We start from the raw sequence: 19,133 nt of genomic DNA, 5'->3' as shown, positions 1-19,133 counted from the left end.
ATTTTATTGAGTCCACACAAAACATCATAAATACGCAGGTAGTTTCTCTGGCATCAGCTCGATGGGCCGAATGGCCTGCTATGCTGTAACGACTGTCGGTTCGCTAACCGACACCGCGATTTAAAGACAGTCTCGTGCCGCCATTCACAAGAGGGTTTCACATTGAACCAGGAACATGATCTCAGCGGCACCCTCTAGGGCCTGGGCACAATACACGAGGATTTACAGACCAGGGTGGACACAGCTGGTTCCAGAATTTCCCCAGAACCTCACCCAAGCTCGGGGCCTCCCCTGGCGCTCTGCCCGAGGCACTGGCATGGCCAACGGCTCTCCGGTGCCATCCCCCAACCTCACCAACTCCCCCTCAGATATTTGGCCACAGCGTGCGTCACAATGCGATCGAACGACTGGTGCGTTGCTTTCCCCTTAAATCCAGGCTTCTTCCCTTATCCGTGTGCATGAGGATGCGGGGGTGGGGGGTGGGGGTGGGAGTGAGGAAGGAATCTCTCAATGCCCCACCCAACACCCCCCTCCAGAAAAGTGCCAGGTCTGTAAAGCTCGCAAGTGTCCTTAAGGGGAGAATGGAGAGAGATTGCGGCTGCTCATGGAAATCACTGTTGGAGGGTGAGTATTTAGGAAGCTCCGCACTGTCGGAGGGTCAGTGCTGAGGGAGTGCCGCACCGTCGGAGGGTCAGTGCTGAGGGAGCGCCGCACTGTCGGAGGGTCAGTACTGAGGGAGCGCCGCACTGTTGGAGGGTCAGTGCTGAGGGAGCGCTGCACATTCGGAGGGTCAGGGCTGAGTGAGCGCCACGCTGTTGGAGGGTCAGTGCTTAGGGAGCGCTGAACTGTCGCAGGGGCAGTACTGAGGGAGCGACACGCTGTTGGAGGGTCGGTGCTGCATTGTTGGATGGTCAGTTCTGTGGGAACGACGCAAGGTCGGAGGGTCAGTGCTGAGGGAGCGCTGCACATTCGGAGGGTCAGGGCTGAGGGAGCGCCATGCTGTTGGAGGGTCAGTGTTTAGGGAGCGCCGCACGGACATAGGGTCATTGCAGAGGGAGTGCCGAACTGTTGGAGGGTCAGTGCTGAGGGAGATCCGCACTGTCGGAGGCGTCTTTCAGGATGAACGAGGGAGATGAACAAGGGGTGTGCAGTTCGAGTTCTCTCCGGCCCTGGGGCCAATGTTCACTGAGCAGCCAGCCACTGCTGACGGAGCGATCAGGCGAGGTCCCCATCAGTCCTGAAAGTTCCTCCTCCTTCCATACGGTGACCAGCAACAGAGTGTGTCCATGCCCGGTCTGTCTGCTCCCTACAGTCTCTCCTGGCTGGCGCTACAGTCGGAGTCTCCCCCCGGGCTCCAGAGGCCCACGGCTTTCGGTCTGGTGATGTCCCGCTGCACCCACGGGTGGTACAATATCTGGTGGAGGGTGGGGCGTTTGGAGGGTTGCATAGAGAGGCACCATCGTATCAGCTCCTCGCACTCTGCAGGGGGAAGGGGGGAAGGAAGCACAAGATGGTCCATTAAAAATTGCATCGCCGGGAAGAAATGAATGTGAGAAAGAGAGAGAGAGACTGGAGAAGGCGGCGGTGCAGAGGGATCTGGGTGTCCTGGGACATGAATCTCAAAAAGTTGGTATGCAGATGCAGCGAGTGATGAGGCAGACAAATGGAAAGTTGTTCTTTATTGCGAGGGGGGGGGATGGAGTATAAAAGTGGGGAAGTCTTGCTACAACTGGACAGGGCGTTGGTGAGGCCGCTCCTGGGTCACTGTGGACAGTTCTGGTCCCCTCACTTCAGGAGGGACAGACTCGCATGGGAAGCCGTTCAGAGAAGGTTCACTCGGCCGATTCCTGGGACGAAGGGGGTTTGTCTGATGAGGAAAGGTTGAGCAGGTTGGGCCTCTACCCATTGGAGTTTAGAAGAATGAGAGGTGATCTTATTGAAACATATCAGATGCTGAGGGGAGGGGGTTTGACAGGGTGGATGCTGAGGGGATGTTACCCGCCCCTCGTGGAGGGGAATCTAGAACGAGGGGAGGGGGGCACAGTTTCAGAATGAGGGGTCTCCCATTGAAGACTGAGATGAGGAGGAATTTCTTCTCTCAGAGGGTGGTCAGTCTGTGGAATTCTCTCCCCCCCCAGAGAGCAGTGGGGGTCGGGTCACTGAATATATTCAAGGCCGAGTGAGACAGATTTCTGATCGGCGAGGGGAGTCGAGGGTTATGAGGGGGACGGACAGGGAAGTGGAGTTGAGTAAAAATCGGATCAGAGGCGATCGTATTGAATGGGGGAGCAGGTTTGAGGGGCTGAATGGCCTCCTCCTGCCCCTATTTCTTGAGATCTTAGGAAAGGAGAGACAGTGAAGGATGCTTTAAAACTAAAATCCCCTCTCTCCACCCCCTGTGCCACTTACCCTTGGAGATGCCGGAGGGCAGCTGAATCTCGCCAGCCAGGATCTCCACGTCTCGCTCGAAGGGGATGTCACCACAGACCATGGCGTAGAGCAAGACCCCGAGGGACCAGACAGTAGCGGAGCGGGCATGGTAGCGCCTTTCACTGATGTACTCTGGCGGGCTGTACACTCTGGTGCCTGAGCATTTACATCAGAAAGAGATGGAAATAGGAGAGAGAGAGAGAGACAAGATTAAAACAAGACAACATTCACTGTGAGACTATTTACCCCACCCAGCATTGCTTTGGGGTTTTAATGCCCTGATGCCCCCAAAATACCCACGCCTGACCCTCGCCCCCCCTGCCCTATCCCCCTGTCGGAGGGTCAGTGCCGAGGGAGCGGCGCACTGTCGGAGGGTCAGTGCCGAGGGAGCGGCGCACTGTCGGAGGGTCAGTGCTGAGGGAGCGACGCACTGTCGGAGGGTCAGTGCTTAGGGAGTGCCGCACTGTCGGAGGTTCAGTGCTGAGGGAGCATCGCGCTGTCGGAGGGTCAGTGCTGAGCCGCACTGTCGCAGGATCAGTGCTGAGCCATACTGTCGTAGGGTCAGTGCTGAGGGAGCTCCGCACTGTCGGAGGGTCAGTGCTGAGGGAGTGCCGCACTGTCGGAGGGTCAGTGCTGAGGGAGTGCCGCACTGTCGGACGGTCGGTGCTGAGGTAGTGCCGCACTGTCGGAGGGTCAGTGCTGAGGGAGCTCCGCACTGTCGGAGGTTCAATGCTGAGGGAGCGCCGCACTGTGGGAGGGTCTGTGCTGTGCCATACTGTGGGAGGGAATTGGCGTCTGTGCAACATGTCTGGGATCCCAGGTGTCAGAGAGAGAAAGGAGGAGCCGCTGTGCCCCCAGCTGCTTCTGGGATGCCCCCAGGGAGTGTCCGGGCAGGGGTACTCACCACTGAAATCGGTGTAGGCGGTGTCGCGCAGCAGGGCTGCCGAGCCGAAGTCGATGAGCTTGAGCTCGTCAGTGTGCAGGTCGACCAGGAGGTTCTCGTCCTTGATGTCCCGGTGCGTGACCCCACAGGCATGGCAGTGCTGCACTGCCTCCACCGCCTGGCGGAAGAAGGACCGGGCGCGATCCTCGCCCAGCGGGCCCTGCTCGGTGATGAGGTCGAAGAGGTCCTTGGCGCTGGGTGGGCGCTCCATCACCAGCAGGAAGCCGGCCGGCCTGGAGAACCAATCCAGTAGGCGAATCACGCCTCGGTGCTCCGGCAAAGACACCTTCCACATCAGGATGATCTCCATGGGCACGGGGCGGTGATTCTGCAAGCAGAGGGCACAAGGATGGCAGGATTCAGAACATGGGCAGAAGGGAACACGTTCGCAAAGAGAAATAGCTGGAGTTGAGGATGGAAAGAGTCTGGTTTGGGGGGGAGATGGAGTTGGGGGTGGGTAGGGGGTGGGAAGAGGCTGGTTTGGGGGGGATACACACACTCAGACACACTCACACACACACTCACATTCAGAGTTACTCACACACACACTCAGACACACTCACACACTCTCAAACATTCTTAGACTCAGTCACACTCGCGCACACTCAGACGCACACTTTGCACACACTCAGATGCACACTCGCACACACTCAGACAGAGACAGGTTCACAAGTCTTATTGAAATCATTTTAAACTCACCAGACGACCCCAATCCACCACTTTCTTCCTGGGCACGTGTTTAACCACCACCTGGCACAGAAACAGGATCCCAATTCATTCAAATGAGCTGACTTTAAACACTACATCCATATTGATATATTTTAAGTGAAGTTTCATACTGAGTTAACACACACCTTGTCTCCCTCCCCCCTATAGAAACATCAGCAACACCTGCAGGTGTAAACATTGATCCCTGGCAATTATTTTGGCTCTTCACTCCCCCCGCGACCCCCGGAATGTTGTAATGTTGTGCTCGCGTTTTACAATTTATTGCACTAAAAACGGAAGCTTCTAGATGGCAGTGTGTCTCTGTGTATGCCTGTGGGTGTGTCTGAGTGTGTGTTTGTGTGTGTGCGTGTTTGGCTGTACATGACTGTGAGGATCTCTGTGTGTGTGAGTGAATGTGTCTATGTGCATGTTTGTGTGAGTGAGTGTCTGTGTGAATGTTTTTGTGTCTGTGTGTCTGTGTGAATGTTTTTGCATCTGTGTGTCTGTGTGTGTTTGTGTCTGAGTGTGTGTGTGTCTGAGTGTGTGTGTCTGGGGGCGTGTGTGTGTGTGTGTGTGTCTGTGTGTCTGGGAGCGTGTGTGTGTGTGTGTCTGAGTGTGTGCGTGTCTCTCTGTGTGTCTGAGTGTGTGTGCGTGTGTTTGTGTCTGAATGTGTGTGTGTGTGTCTGAGTGTGTGTGTGAGTGTAACTCTGTGTGTGTCTGGGGGCGTGTGTGTGAGTGCATGTGTGTGTCTGAGTGTGTGTGTGTGTCTGAGTGCATCTCTCTGTGTCTGGATGTGTGTGTGTGTGTGTCTGAGTGTGTCTCTGTGTGTCTGGGGGTCTGTGTGTGTTTGTGTCTTTGTGTGTGTCTGGGGACGTGTGTGTGTGTGTCTGAGTGTGTGTGTGTGTCTGGGTGTGTGTGTGTCTGTGTCTGAGTGTGTCTCTGAGTGCGTCTCTGAGTGTGTCTGAGTGCGTGTGTCTGTCTGGGTGTGTGTGTGTCTGAGTGTGTCTCTGTGTGTGTCTGAGTGTGTCTCTGTGTGTGTCTGAGTGTGTGTGTGTGTGTGAGTGTGTCTCTGTGTGTGTCTGAGTGTGTGTGTGTGACTGGGTGTGTGTGTGTCTATATATCGATGTGCTTATTACATTAATACCCTCCTTTCCCCCCTCCTCTCTCACCGGAGCTCCATCGAAGATCCTCACAGCCGAGAAAACTGTTCCGAAGCCGCCGCTGCCCAGTTTCTTGCCCACACTGTACAGTTTCTTGAAGCTTTCTCTCTTCTTCACTGCAGGTGGTGAGACAGAGAGAGAGAGAGAGAGAATTACACTCCATCCAACGATCCCAGCCTCAGTTTAACAAAGTTATGACAGACAATCAAACATCACATCAGACTGAAATTGTTCTTAGTAACAAAGGCTCCCGACCCTTCCCAGCCCACGAAACTCCAGCGAGAATTAATGAGTTTGCCCATTGCCTCTCTCGCTCACTCACATGTGATTCTGTCACCCCTTCTCTCTCCGTCTCTCTCTAACAGCTTTTTTGTGTGTGTCTGTGTCTCACTTTCTGTGTCTCACTGCTGTCTCGCTCTCTCTCGTTCTGTTTCTCTAGCTCTCTCTCTCTCTCTCTTTCTTTCTGTCTCTTTCTTTCTATCTCTGTCTCTCTCTCTCGCTGACTCTTTCTCTCTCTTCCTTTCTCTCTCTTCCCTCCTCTCTCTTCCTTTCTCTCTGTATCTGTGTCTCTCTCTTTCTTTCTCTCTTTTTTTTTCACTCTCTCTCTCCCTCTGTCTGTCTCTCTCTCTGTCTCATTCTCTCTATCTCTCTCTGTCTTTCTGTGTCTCATTCTCTCTCTGTCTTCCTCTCTTTCGTTCTCTGTCTCTCTCTCTGTCTTTCTTTCTCTCTCTCTGTCTTTCTTTCTCTCTCTCTGTCTCTCTCTCTCCGTCTCTCTTTCTCTCTCCGTCTCTATCTATCTCCGTCTCTGTCTATCTCCGTCGCTCTGTCTATCTCCGTCTCTCTGTCTATCTCTGTCTCTCTCTATCTCTGTCTCTCTGTTTCTCTTTCTGTCTCTGTCTCTCTCTTTCTCTCTCTCTCTTTCTCTCTCTCTCTCTCTGTCTTTCTTTCTCTCTCTCTGTCTTTCTTTCTCTCTCCGTCTCTCTTTCTCTCTCCGTCTCTTTCTATCTCCGTCTCTGTCTATCTCCGTCTCTCTGTCTATCTCCGTCTCTGTCTATCTCCGTCTCTCTGTCTATCTCTGTCTCTCTCTCTGTTTCTCTCTCCCTGTTTCTCTCTCATCCTTCCTCTCCCTCTCCGACCCAATCAATCATCAATTAATGGGATCACCGAAGCGAACCTCCCTCTCCCTCTCCATCCGTCTCTGGCCCCCTCCGCCCCAGCCCATCTCTGTCCCTGTCTCTCTCTCTCTCTCTCTCTCAGTTCCTGTCTCTGCATCCCACTGGCTCTGGAGATCTCCTGCTCACTCCCCCTTCTCCCCGAAACACCAACTTCTGGGGGGTGGGAGATGGGGGGAAAGACCCTGCGCGAACACTCGGGGAACTCACGATGTAAAAAACAACTTCCTACCTGGGAGCGATCCCTCGGCCGGTGTCTGGCTGCACGCAGTCCCCAACTTGGTAGACAGCATTGGCTCTGCGGGGGGACGGTGTCGCTGCTGTTAAAGATTCCTCTGGGACAGAGAAAGATAGTCTCGTAATAGCTTCCAAAATAATTGTTTCTTTAAGGAAGAATTTTGCCCTTCCTGGGGAGAGAAGCACAATTCACGTGTCCAGTGTCTCTGTCTCTTGACCAGAACTAAGGGAAAATAGAACAGGGGATGAAATATAAACTGGTTTAAGGGGGAGGGGGTTGGACAGGTAGAGATGGATAGAGGGCCAGTGATAGGTGGAGGGAACCAAAAAATGTCACGGGCCAAAGGATAAAGAGGTGTTGATGGTGGTGATATCAGCGAAGAAATGTGCTAATGGGGACATTAAGGGTAGAAAGCAAGACATGCAAGGGACAGATAGCCCAATGGATGGAAACACATTCCAAACAATAATGGCAATAGGTGGGAAAAGAAAAATATATAGAAATGTTTGTGGGAAACAGGGGGTGGGGATGGAGGAGAGAGTTCCTGATCGAAAGTGGTTGAACTCAATATTCAGTCTGGGAAGCTGTAAAGTGCCCAGTCGGTAGATAAGGTTCTGTTCCATCCATTGTTTTACCTCAGACAGAGTAAAGACCTCTTAGAACAGAGATGAGGAGAAACTTCTTTAGCCAGAGAGAGTGGGTGAATCTCTGGAACTCATTGCCACAGAAGGCTGTGGAGGCCAGGTCATTGAGTGTATTTAAGACCGAGATAGATAGGTTCCTGATTGGTAAGGGGGATCAAAGGTTATGGGGAGAAGGCGGGAGAATGGGGTTGAGAAACTGATCAGCCATGATTGAATGGCGGAGCAGACTCGATGGGCCGAATAGCCTAATTTCTACTCCTATGGTCTTATGGAGCGCCGCACTCTCTTTCTGTCTTTCTCTCTCTCTCTCTGTCTCTCTGAGTCTCTCTCTCTCTGTCTCTATCTCTCTCTGTCTCTGTGTTTCTCTCCTCTCTCTGTCTTTCTCTGTCTCTCTCTCTGTCTCTCCCTCTATCTCTCTTTCGGTGGCTCTCTCTGACTCTCTGAATCTCTCTGTAGGGGCTGACTGACTTGTTCCTGTGTAACAGGCTTGAGAGGGCCTGAATGGCCTCCTCCTTTTCCTGTATAACGTGCTTGGGGGGCTTATTGCATTCCCCTGTTCCTGTGTAACAGGCTCGAGAGGGGCTGAATGGCCTCCCCCTGTTCCTGTGTAACAGGCTCGAGAGGGGCTGACTGACCTGTTCCTGTATAACAGTCTTGAGAGGGGCTGAATGGCCTCCTACTCTTCCTGTGTAACAGGCTCGAGAGAGGGGCTGAATGGCCTCCTACTGTTCCTGTGTAACAGGCTCGAGAGAGAGGGGCTGAATGTCCTCCTACTGTTCCTGTGTAACAGGCTCGAGGCGGGGGATGAATGGGCCTCCTCCAGCTCCTGTGTAACATTCTCGAGAGGGGGGCTGAATGGCCTCCTCCTGTTCCTATTTGCAGAGACGTGTACACACACACACACACACACACAATATACCACTGACTGAAACAATGTTTAATTTTATTGAGTCCACACAAAACATCATAAATAAACAGCATAGTTTCTCTGGCATCAGCTCGATGGGCCGAATGGCCTGCTATGCTGTAACGACTGTCGGTTCGCTAACCGACACCGCGATTTAAAGACAGTCTCGTGCCGCCATTCACAAGAGGGTTTCACATTGAACCAGGAACATGATCTCAGCGGCACCCTCTAGGGCCTGGGCACAATACACGAGGATTTACAGACCAGGGTGGACACAGCTGGTTCCAGAATTTCCCAAGAACTTCACCCAAGCTCGGGGCCTCCCCTGGCGCTCTGCCCGAGGCACTGGCATGGCCAACGGCTCTCCGGTGCCATCCACCAACCTCACCAACTCCCCCTCAGATATTTGGCCACAGCGTGCGTCACAATGCGATCGAACGACTGGTGCGTTGCTTTCCCCTTAAATCCAGGCTTCTTCCCTTATCCGTGTGCATGAGGATGCGGGGGTGGGGGGTGGGGGTGGGAGTGAGGAAGGAATCTCTCAATGCCCCACCCAACACCCCCCTCCAGAAAAGTGCCAGGTCTGTAAAGCTCGCAAGTGTCCTTAAGGGGAGAATGGAGAGAGATTGCGGCTGCTCATGGAAATCACTGTTGGAGGGTGAGTATTGAGGAAGCTCCGCACTGTCGGAGGGTCAGTGCTGAGGGAGTGCCGCACAGTCGGAGGGTCAGTGCTGAGGGAGAACCTTTGGACTGTGGGAGGCCATTCAGCCCCTCTCAGGACTTTTAGACAGGAACAGGAGGAGGCCATTCAGCCCTCTCAAGCCTGTTAGACAGGAACAGGAGGAGGCCATTCAGCCCCTCTCAAGCCTGTTAGACAGGAACAGTAGGAGGCCATTCAGCCCCTCTCAAGCCTGTTAGACAGGAACAGGAGGAGGCCATTCTGCCCCTCGAGCCTTGCTCGATTCAACCAGATCAGGGCTGATCAGCATCTTAACTCCATCTGCTGCCCTGGGTTCTGTAATCCTCAATCCCCTCCTTACCCAGAAACATCTCCCAATCTCAGGGTGTAAATTTACAATTCCCCTCCCCACCGTCTCAGCCTCGACAGGCTTATCGGGGAGAGGGAGTTTCCCATTTCCACGCCACTTTGTATCAAGTGCTTCCTGACATCACCCCTGACCGCCTGGCTCCAACTGTGATGTTCGGACCCCTCATTCTGGGCTCTCCCACCCCCTCCAAACCCATCATCTTAAACCCCTCGATCAGAACCCCCCTTAATCTTCGATAATCGAGGGAATACAAGCTCGGCCTGTGAGACCCCTGATCGGAATTTAACCCTCTCAGACCCAGGGCGTTCTGGTGATACTGCGCTGCAATCCTGAAGTTCTCTCTCTCTCTGTCTCTGTCTCTCTCTCTCTGTCTCTCTCTCTATCGCTGTCTCTCTCTCTATCTCTGTCTCTCTCTTTCTCTCTCTCTCTCTTTGTGTCTCTCTCTCCCTTTCTCTCTATCCCTCTCTGTCACTCTCTGTCTCTTTCTCGCTCCCTCTCTATCTCTCTTTCTCCATCTCTATGTCTTTGTCTCTCTCTCTCTGTCTATCTCTCTAACTCTAACTCTCTCTGTCTCTGTCTATCTCTCTCTCTTTCTATCTCTCTCTCTCTCTCTGTCTATCTCTCTCTCTCTGTCTATATCTTTCTCTCTCTATTTCTCTTTCTCTCTCTGTCTATCTCTCTCTCTCTCTGTCCCTCTCTTTCTATCTCCCTCTCTCTCTCTCGCTCTCTCTCTGTCTCTCTCTCTCTGTCTCTCTCTCTGTCTATCTCTCTCACTCTATCTCTCTCTCTCTGTCTATCTCTCTCTCTACCTATTTCTCTCTCTCTCTCTCTGTCTATATCTCTCTCTCTCTGTCCCTCTCTTTCTATCTCCCTCTCTCTCTCTCTCTCTCTCTCTGTGTCTCTCTCTCTCTCTCTCTCTCTCTGTCTCTCTCTCTCTCTCTCCATCCTTCAGGATGAGACATTAAACCTGAGGCCTGAGTCCACCCTCTCAGGTGGACATAAAAGATCCCCTGACATCGGCTGCTCGTGGGGTCTTCCTCTGCGCAAAATGGTGATCCCTTTCCCCTACAAGAGTGACCCCACCTGCAAAGGTGCTTCATTGGTTGCGAGGCACTTGGAGGTGTCTGCTGGTGGTGAAAGGCGCTATATAAACGCAGGTCTTTCTTTCGCTATGGTCAGTATTTCCTTGGCTCTCCCTCTCTCTCTCTTCGATAAGGGGGGAATTGGATAAATACTGGAAGGGGAAAACGTGCAGGGTTATGGGGGGGGTGGAAAGAGCCGGTGGGGTCGGGGTGGGGGGGAAGAGTGTTGGGCTAATTTTTCTTTCAAAGAGCCAGCACATGCATGATGGGCTGAATGGCCTCCTCTTGAGCTGTGCCATTCTGTGATTAGACCAACGCCTCCGCCTTCAAAGGCTCCGACACCACCTCCCCCACCCCCGTTCAACCTGCCCACCCCCCAACATGAGCTTTTGAAACCGAACCTGCCCAACTGCTGTTGAGCCTCTGTCAGGTCGTCGAGGTTTTGTTGACCAGCAGGTGGCAGCGTTTGCCCCAGTTTCATATTGGGCCATCCACAGGAGGAGGCCATTCAGCCCTTCGAGGCTCAAGGGCCTGAATGGGCCTCCTCCTGTTCCTGTTTAAAAGGCTCGAGAGGGGGGCTGAATGGCTTCCTCCTGTTCATGTGTAACAGGCCCGAGAGGGGGTCTGAATGGCCTCTCCTGTTCCTGTGTAACAGTCTCTAGAGACGGGCTGAATGGCCCCCTCCTGTTCCTGTGTAACAGACTCGAGAGGGGCTGAATGGCCTCATCCTGTTCCTGTGTATCAGGATGGAGAGGGGCTGAATGGCCTCCTCCTGTTCCTATTTGCAGAGACGTGTACACACACACACACAATATACTACTGACTGAAACAACGTTTAATTTTATTGAGTACACACAAAACATCATAAATACGCAGGTAGTGTCTCTGGCATCAGCTCGCTGGGACGAATGGCCTGCTATGCTGTAACGACTGTCGGTTCGCTAACCGGCACCGCGATTTAAAGACAGTCTCGTGCCATGATTCACAAGGGGTTTTCATGCTTAGCTTATAAATATATATACATTTCAATAGACACATTTGTGATTCGATGACTGAACAACAGCTGATCGACCAGGGGGGCCGGTCAGTTCCTTAAACACCTCGCTCCTGACACCCCTGTGCATACACGAACCATCACAATGGGGTTAGATCCCCATCTCATTGCACCCCCCTCTCTCGCCGCACTGTTGGAGGGTCAGTGCTGAGGGAGCGCCGCACTGTCGGAGGGTCAGCACTGAGGGAGAACCGCGCTGTCGGAGGGTCAGCGCTGAGGGAGCGCCGCACTGTCGGAGGGTCAGTACTGAGGGAGCGCCACACTGTCGGAGGGTCAGTACTGAGGGAGCGCCACACTGTCGGAGGGTCAGTGCTGAGGGAGCGCCGCACTCTCGGAGGGTCAGTGCTGAGGGAGCACCGCACTCTCGGAGGGTCAGTGCTGAGGGAGCGCCGCACTGTCGGAGGGTCAGTGCTGAGGGAGCGCCGCACTGTCAGAGGGTCAGTGCTGAGGGAGCGCCGCACTGTCGGAGGGTCACTGCTGAGCCGCACTTTTGGAGGGTCAGTGCTGAGGGAGCACCGTGCTGTCGGAGGGTCAGTTCTGAGCCGCACTGTGGTATGGAATTGGCGTCTGCGCAACAAGTCTGGGATCCCAGGTGTCAGAGAGAGAAAGGAGGAGCCGCTGTGCCCCCAGCTGCTTCCGCGATGCCCCCAGGGAGTGTCCGGGCCCGGGTACTCACCACTGATATCGGTGTAGGCGGTGTCGCGCAGCAGGGCTGCTGAGCCGAAGTCGATGAGCTTGAGCTCGTCAGTGTGCAGGTCGACCAGGAGGTTCTCGCACTTCACGTCCCGGTGCCGCGACCCCACAGGCATGGCAGTGCCGCAGTGCCTCCACCGCCTGGCGGAAGAAGGACTGGGCGCGTTCCTCGCCCAGCGGGCCCTGCTCGGCGATGAGGTCGCAGAGGTCCTTGGCGCTGGGCGGTCGCTCCAACACCAGCAGGAGCCGGCCGGCCTGGAGAACCAGTCCAGCAGGCGAATCACACCTCGGCGCTCCGGCAAAGACACCTTCCACATCAGGATGATCTCCATGGGCACGGGGCGGTGATTCTGCAAGCAGAGGGCACAAGGATGGCAGGATTCAGAACATGGGCAGCAGGGAACAATTTCGCAAAGGGAAATGGCTGGAGCTGTGGGTGGAAAGTGTCTGGTTTGTGGGTAGATGGAGTTGGGGGTGGGTAGGGTTTGGGAAGAGGCTGGTTTGGGGGGAGATGATGTTGGGGGTGGGAAGTGGCTGGATTGGGGGAGATGGAGTTTGGGGTGGGTAGGGGGTGGGAAGTGGCTGGATTGGGGGGAGATGGAGTAGGGGGTGTGAAGAGGCTGGTTTGGGGGGAGATGGAGTAGGGGGTGGGAAGAGGCTGGTTTAGGGGGAGATGGAGTAGGGGGTTGGAAGAGGCTGGTTTGGGGGAGAAGGAGCTGGGAGTGGGAAGTGACTGGTTTGGGGCGAGTTGGAGTAGGGGTTGGGTAGGGGGTTGGGTAGGGGGTTGGGAAGAGGCTGGTTTGGGGGAGATGGAGTAGAGTGTAGGAAGAGTCTGGTTTGGGGGGAGTTGGAGTTGGGGGTAGGCAGGGTTTGGGAAGAGGCTGGTTTGGGTGGGGAGATAGAGTTGGGGGTGGAAAGAGGCTGGTTTAGGGGGAGATGGAGTAGGGGTTTGGAAGAGGCTGGTTTGGGGCGAGATGGCGTAGGGGTTGGGTAGGGGGTTTGGGAAGAGTCTGGTTTGGGGGAGATGGAGTTGGGGGTGTGAAGAGGCTGGTTTAGGGGGGAGATGGAGTTGGGGGTGGGAAGAGGCTGATTTGGGGGAGATGGAGTTGGGGGTGGGTAGGGGGTGTGTAGGGGGTGGGAAGTGGCTGGTTTGGGGAGATGGAGTTGGGGTTGGGAATAGGATGGTTTGGGGGGAGATGGAGTTGGGGGTGGGTAGGGGGTGGGAAGAGGCTCGTTTGGTGGGAGATGGGGTTGGGGTGGGTAGCGGGTTGGGAAGAGGCTGGTTTAGGGGAGATGGAGTTGGGGTTGGGAAGAGGCTAGTTTGGGGGGAGATGGAGTTGGGGGTGGGTAGGGTGTGGGAAGAGGCTGGTTTGGGGGGGAGACGGAGTTGGGTGTGGGTTGGGGGTTGGGAAGAGGCTGGTTTGGGGGGAGATGGAGTTGGGGGTGGGTAGGGGGTGGGAAGAGGCTGGTTTTGGGGGGAGATGGAGTTGGGTGTGGGTTGGGGGTTGGGAAGAGGCTGGTTTGGGGGGAGATGGAGTTGGGGGTGGGTAGGGGGTGGGAAGAGGCTGGTTTTGGGGGGTGATGGAGTTGGGGGTGGGTAGGGGGAGGGAAGAGGCTGGTTTTGGGGGGAGATGGAGTTGGGGGTGGGTAGGGGGTGTGAAGAGGCTGGTTTGGGGGGAGATGGAGTTGGGAGTGGGTAGGGGGTGGGAAGAGGCTGGTTTGGGGGGGGGTTACACGTTGAGATTGATGTGCTATCTAAAAAAAACTCACTTGTGGGTCGACCCCTGGTGACGAGTTCACCTTTAACAATTTTCTGTTGCGATGATTTAGTTTCCTGGGTTTTTCCCTCCAAACTGATGTCACGGAGGGAAAGCAAAGTAAACATTCCCTCAAAGGCAATGAGATCTAGGGTTGGAATAAATATATCACAGAACGAAGATTGAAAAGAAAGTCTTCATCATTTTTCACTGAATTGCAAACAAGAACCAGCTCCTCTGCACAAACACACTCACACTCACTCTCGCACACGTCCTCCAACACACACACACTCACACTCACTCTCGCACACGCCCTCCAACACACAAACTCACACTCACTCTCGCACACGCCCTCCAACACACACACACTCACTCTCACTCTCGCACACGCCCTCCAACACACACACACTCACTCTCGCACACGCCCTCCAACACAAACACTCTCATACTCACTCTCGCACACGCCCTCCAACACACACACACTCACACTCACTCTCGCACACACCCTCCAACACACACACACTCACACTCACTCTCGCACACGCTCTTCAACATACACATATTCACACTCACTCTCGCACACGCCCTCCAACACACACACATTCACACTCACTCTCGCACACGCCCTCCAACACACACACACTCACACTAACTCTCGCAATGCCCTCCAACACACACACACTCACACTCACACTTGCAACGCCCTCCAACATACACACACTCACACTCACTCTCGGACAGGCCCTCCAACATACACACTCTCACACTCACTCTCTCACACTCCCTCCAACACACACACTCTCACACTCACTCTCGCACACGCCCTCCAACACACACACTCTCACACTCACTCTCGCACACGCCCTCCAACACACACACTCTCACATTCACTCTCGCACACGCCCTCCAACACACACACTCTCACACTCACTCTCGCACATGCCCTCCAACACACACACACTCATACTCACTCTCTCACACTCAGGCACACACTTGCACACACTAAGACACACTCGCACACTCTCACATTCAGAGTTACTCGCAGACACACTCTGACACACTCTCACATTGAGTTACTAGCACACTCAGACACACTCTCAAACATTCTCACACTCAGTCACACTTGCACACACTCAGACACACACTTGCACACTCAGACGCACAGCCTCACACACACACACTTGCACACTCAGATGCACACTTTGCACACACTCAGATGCACACTCGCACACACTCAGACAGAGACAGGTTCACAAGTCTTATTGAAATCATTTTAAACTCACCAGACGACCCCAATCCACCACTTTCTTCCTGGGCACGTGTTTAACCGCCACCTGGCACAGAAACAGGATCCCAATTCATTCAAATGAGCTGACTTTAAACACTACATCCATATTGATATATTTTAAGTGAAATTTCATACTGAGTTAACACACACCTTGTCTCCTTCCCCCCTATAGAAACATCAGCAACACCTGCAGGTGTAAACATTGATCCCTGGGAATTATTTTGGCTCTTCACTCCCCCCACGACCCCCGGAATGTTGTAATGTTGTGCTCGCGTTTTACAATTTATTGCACTAAAAACGGAAGCTTCTAGATGGCAGTGTGTCTCTGTGTATGCCTGTGTGTGTGTCTGAGTGTGTGTTTGTGTGTGTGCGTGTTTGGCTGTGCATGACTGTGAGCATCTCTGTGTGTGTGAGTGAGTGTGTCTATGTGCATTTTTGTGTGAGTGAGTGTCTGTGTGAATGTTTTTGTGTCTGTGTGTGTTTGTGTCTGAGTGTGTGTGTTTGTGTCTGAGTGTGTGTGTGTCTGAGTGTGTGTGTCTGGGGGCGTGTGTGTGTGTGTGTGTCTGTGTGTCTGGGAGCGTGTGTGTGTGTGTGTCTGAGTGTGTGTGTGTCTCTCTGTGTGTCTGAGTGTGTGTGCGTGTGTTTGTGTCTGAATGTGTGTGTGTGTGTCTGAGTGTGTGTGTGAGTGTATCTCTGTGTGTGTCTGGGGGCGTGTGTGTGTTCGTGTGTGTGTGTGTCTCTGTGTGTGTCTGGGGACGTGTGTGTGTGTGTATCTGAGTGTGTGTGTGTGTCTGAGTGTGTCTCTCTGTGTGTCTGGTGGTGTGTGTTTGTGTGTCTGAGTATGTGTGTGTGTGTCTGTGTGTGTGTGTGTGTCTGAGTGTGTCTCTGTGTGTGTCTGAGTGTGTCTCTGTGTGTGTCTGAGTGTGTGTGTCTGTGTCAGAGTGTGTGTGTGTCTCTGAGTGTGTGTGTGTGTTTCAGAGTGTGTGTGTGTCTATATATCGATGTGCTTATTACATTAATACCCTCCTTTCCCCCTCCTCTCTCACCGGAGCTCCATCGAAGGTCCTCACAGCCGAGAAAACTGTTCCGAAGCCGCCGCTGCCCAGTTTCTTGCCCACACTGTACAGCTTCTTGAAGCTTTCTCTCTTCTTCACTGCAGGAGGTGAGACAGAGAGAGAGAGAGAGAGAGAATTACACTCCATCCAATGATCCCAGCCTCAGTTTAACAAAGTTATGACAGACAATCAAACATCACATCAGACTGAAATTGTTCTTAGTAACAAAGGCTCCCGACCCTTCCCAGCCCACGAAACTCCAGCGAGAATTAATGAGTTTGCCCATTGCCTCTCTCGCTCACTCACATGTGATTCTGTCACCCCTTCTCTCTCCGTCTCTCTCTAACAGCTTTTTTGTGTGTCTGTGTCTCACTTTCTGTGTCTCACTGCTGTCTCGCTCTCTCTCGTTCTGTTTCTCTAGCTCTCTCTGTCTCTTTCTTTCTCTCTCACTCTCTCTCTCTCTCGCTGTCTCTTTCTCTCTCTTCCTTTCTCTCTCTTCCCTTCTCTCTCTTCCCTTCTCTCTCTTCCTTTCTCTGTCTCTGTCTCTGTGTCTCTCTCTTTCTTTCTCTCTCTGTCTTTTTCACTCTCTCTCTCCCTCTGTCTCTCTCTCTGTCTCATTCTCTCTATCTCTCTCTGTCTTTCTGTGTCTCATTCTCTCTCTGTCTTTCTCTCTCTCTCTCTGTCTTTCTTTCTCTATCTCCGTCTCTCTTTCTCTCTCCGTCTCTGTCTATCTCCGTCTCTGTCTATCTCCGTCTCTCTGTCTATCTCCTCTCTCTGTCTGTCTCTCTCTCTGTCTCATTCTCTCTATCTCTCTCTGTCTTTCTGTGTCTCATTCTCTCTCTGTCTTTCTCTCTTTCTTTCTCTGTCTCTCTCTCTGTCTTTCTTTCTCTCTCTCTGTCTTTCTTTCTCTCTCTCTTTCTCCGTCTCTCTTTCTCTCTCCGTCTCTGTCTATCTCCGTCTCTCTCTATCTCTGTCTCTCTCTATCTCTGTCTCTCTGTTTCTCTTTCTGTCTCTGTCTCTCTCTTTCTCTCTCTCTCTTTCTCTCTCTCTCTCTGTCTTTCTTTCTTTCTCCGTCTCTGTCTATCTCCGTCTCTGTCTATCTCCGTCTCTCCGTCTCTCTCTGTCTCTCTCTATCTCTGTCTCTCTCTGTTTCTCTCTCCCTGTTTCTCTCTCATCCTTTCTCTCCCTCTCCGACCCAATCAATCATCAATTAGTGGGATCACCGAACCGAACCTCCGTCTCCCTCTCCATCCGTCTCTGGCCCCCTTCGCCCCAGCCCATCTCTGTCCCTGTCTCTCTCTCTCTCTCTCTCTCAGTTCCTGTCTCTGCATCCCACTGGCTCTGGAGAACTCCTGCTCACTCCCCCTTCTCTCCCCCAAACACCAACTTCTGGGGGGTGGGAGATGGGGGGAAAGACCCTGCGCGAACACTCGGGGAACTCACGATGTAAAAAACAATTTCCTACCTGGGAGCGATCCCTCGGCCGGTATCTGGCTGCACTCAGTCCCCAACTTGGTAGACAGCATTGGCTCTGCGGGGGGACGGTGTCGCTGCTGTTAAAGATTCCTCTGGGACAGAGAAAGATAGTCTCGTAATCGCTTCCAAAATAATTGTTTCTTTAAGGAAGAATTTTGCCCTTCCTGGGGAGAGAAGCACAATTCACGTGTCCAGTGTCTTTGTCTCTTGACCAGAACTAAGGGAAAATAGAAGAGGGGATGAAATATATAAACTGGTTTAAGGGGGAGGGGGTTGGACAGGTAGAGATGGATAGAGGGCCAGTGATAGGTGGAGGGAACCAAAAAATGTCACGGGCCAAAGGATAAAGAGGTGTTGATGGTGGTGATATCAGCGAAGAAATGTGCTAATGGGGACATTAAGGGTAGAAAGCAAGACATGCAAGGGACAGATAGCCCAATGGATGGAAACACATTCCAAACAATAATGGCAATAGGTGGGAAAAGAAAAATATATAGAAATGTTTGGGGGAAACAGGGGGTGGGGATGGAGGAGAGAGTTCCTGATCGAAAGTGGTTGAACTCAATATTCAGTCTGGGAAGCTGTAAAGTGCCCAGACGGTAGATAAGGTTCTGTTCCATCCATTGTTTTACCTCAGACAGAGTAAAGACCTCTTAGAACAGAGATGAGGAGAAACTTCTTTAGCCAGAGAGAGTGGGTGAATCTCTGGAACTCATTGCCACAGAAGGCTGTGGAGGCCAGGTCATTGAGTGTATTTAAGACCGAGATAGATAGGTTCCTGATTGGTAAGGGGGATCAAAGGTTATGGGGAGAAGGCGGGAGAATGGGGTTGAGAAACTGATCAGCCATGATTGAATGGCGGAGCAGACTCGATGGGCCGAATGGCCTAATTTCTACTCCTATGGTCTTATGGAGCGCCGCGCTCTCTTTCTGTCTTTCTCTCTCTCTCTCTGTCTCTCTGAGTCTCTCTCTCTCTGTCTCTATCTCTCTCTGTCTCTGTGTTTCTCTCCTCTCTCTGTCTTTCTCTGTCTCTCTCTCTGTCTCTCCCTCTATCTCTCTTTCGGTGGCTCTCTCTGACTCTCTGAATCTCTCTCTAGGGGCTGACTGACTTGTTCCTGTGTAACAGGCTTGAGAGGGCCTGAATGGCCTCCTCCTTTTCCTGTATAACGTGCTTGGGGGGCTTATTGCATTCCCCTGTTCCTGTGTAACAGGCTCGAGAGGGGCTGAATGGCCTCCCCCTGTTCCTGTGTAACAGGCTCGAGAGGGGCTGACTGACCTGTTCCTGTATAACAGTCTTGAGAGGGGCTGAATGGCCTCCTACTCTTCCTGTGTAACAGGCTCGAGAGAGGGGCTGAATGGCCTCCTACTGTTCCTGTGTAACAGGCTCGAGAGAGAGGGGCTGAATGTCCTCCTACTGTTCCTGTGTAACAGGCTCGAGGCGGAGGATGAATGGGCCTCCTCCAGCTCCTGTGTAACA

The 19,133-nt window shown here is 53.0% G+C and overlaps 1 protein-coding gene and 1 pseudogene across 1 annotated transcript; both read right to left on the bottom strand.

The window, feature by feature from the left end:
* Nucleotides 1-1,080: 1,080 nt before the first annotated feature.
* Nucleotides 1,081-4,111, bottom strand: LOC144676232 (serine/threonine-protein kinase pim-3-like). Its single transcript, XM_078536717.1, has 4 exons — nucleotides 4,073-4,111; nucleotides 3,335-3,701; nucleotides 2,410-2,586; nucleotides 1,081-1,479 (listed from the first exon to the last, which is right to left on the bottom strand). The coding sequence occupies exons 2-4, from the start codon at nucleotides 3,681-3,683 to the stop codon at nucleotides 1,307-1,309; spliced, it is 699 nt and encodes a 232-aa protein (XP_078392843.1). The 5' UTR covers nucleotides 3,684-3,701; nucleotides 4,073-4,111; the 3' UTR covers nucleotides 1,081-1,306.
* Nucleotides 4,058-17,706, bottom strand: LOC144676230 (serine/threonine-protein kinase pim-3-like; annotated as a pseudogene).
* Nucleotides 17,707-19,133: the final 1,427 nt, after the last annotated feature.

The sequence above is a fragment of the Cetorhinus maximus genome, unplaced genomic scaffold (genome assembly GCF_964194155.1).
Source record: "Cetorhinus maximus unplaced genomic scaffold, sCetMax3.hap1.1 HAP1_SCAFFOLD_1446, whole genome shotgun sequence".
Classification (NCBI taxonomy): domain Eukaryota; kingdom Metazoa; phylum Chordata; class Chondrichthyes; order Lamniformes; family Cetorhinidae; genus Cetorhinus; species Cetorhinus maximus.
The sequence above is the reverse complement of the archived record's forward strand: the minus strand, read 5'-3'. Positions and strand labels throughout refer to the sequence as shown.

What these genes read in the sequence shown, in the direction of transcription:
- LOC144676232 (XM_078536717.1), bottom strand. Translation starts at nt 3,683, where the DNA reads ATGGAGATCATCCTGATGTGGAAGGTGTCTTTGCCGGAGCACCGAGGC. An exon ending in CGCCTACACCGATTTCAGTG is followed by an intron (nt 2,587 to 3,334) that starts GTGAGTACCCCT and finishes GTAAATGCTCAG; the next exon opens with GCACCAGAGTGTACAGCCCG. An exon ending in GCCCTCCGGCATCTCCAAGG is followed by an intron (nt 1,480 to 2,409) that starts GTAAGTGGCACA and finishes TTCCCCCTGCAG; the next exon opens with AGTGCGAGGAGCTGATACGA.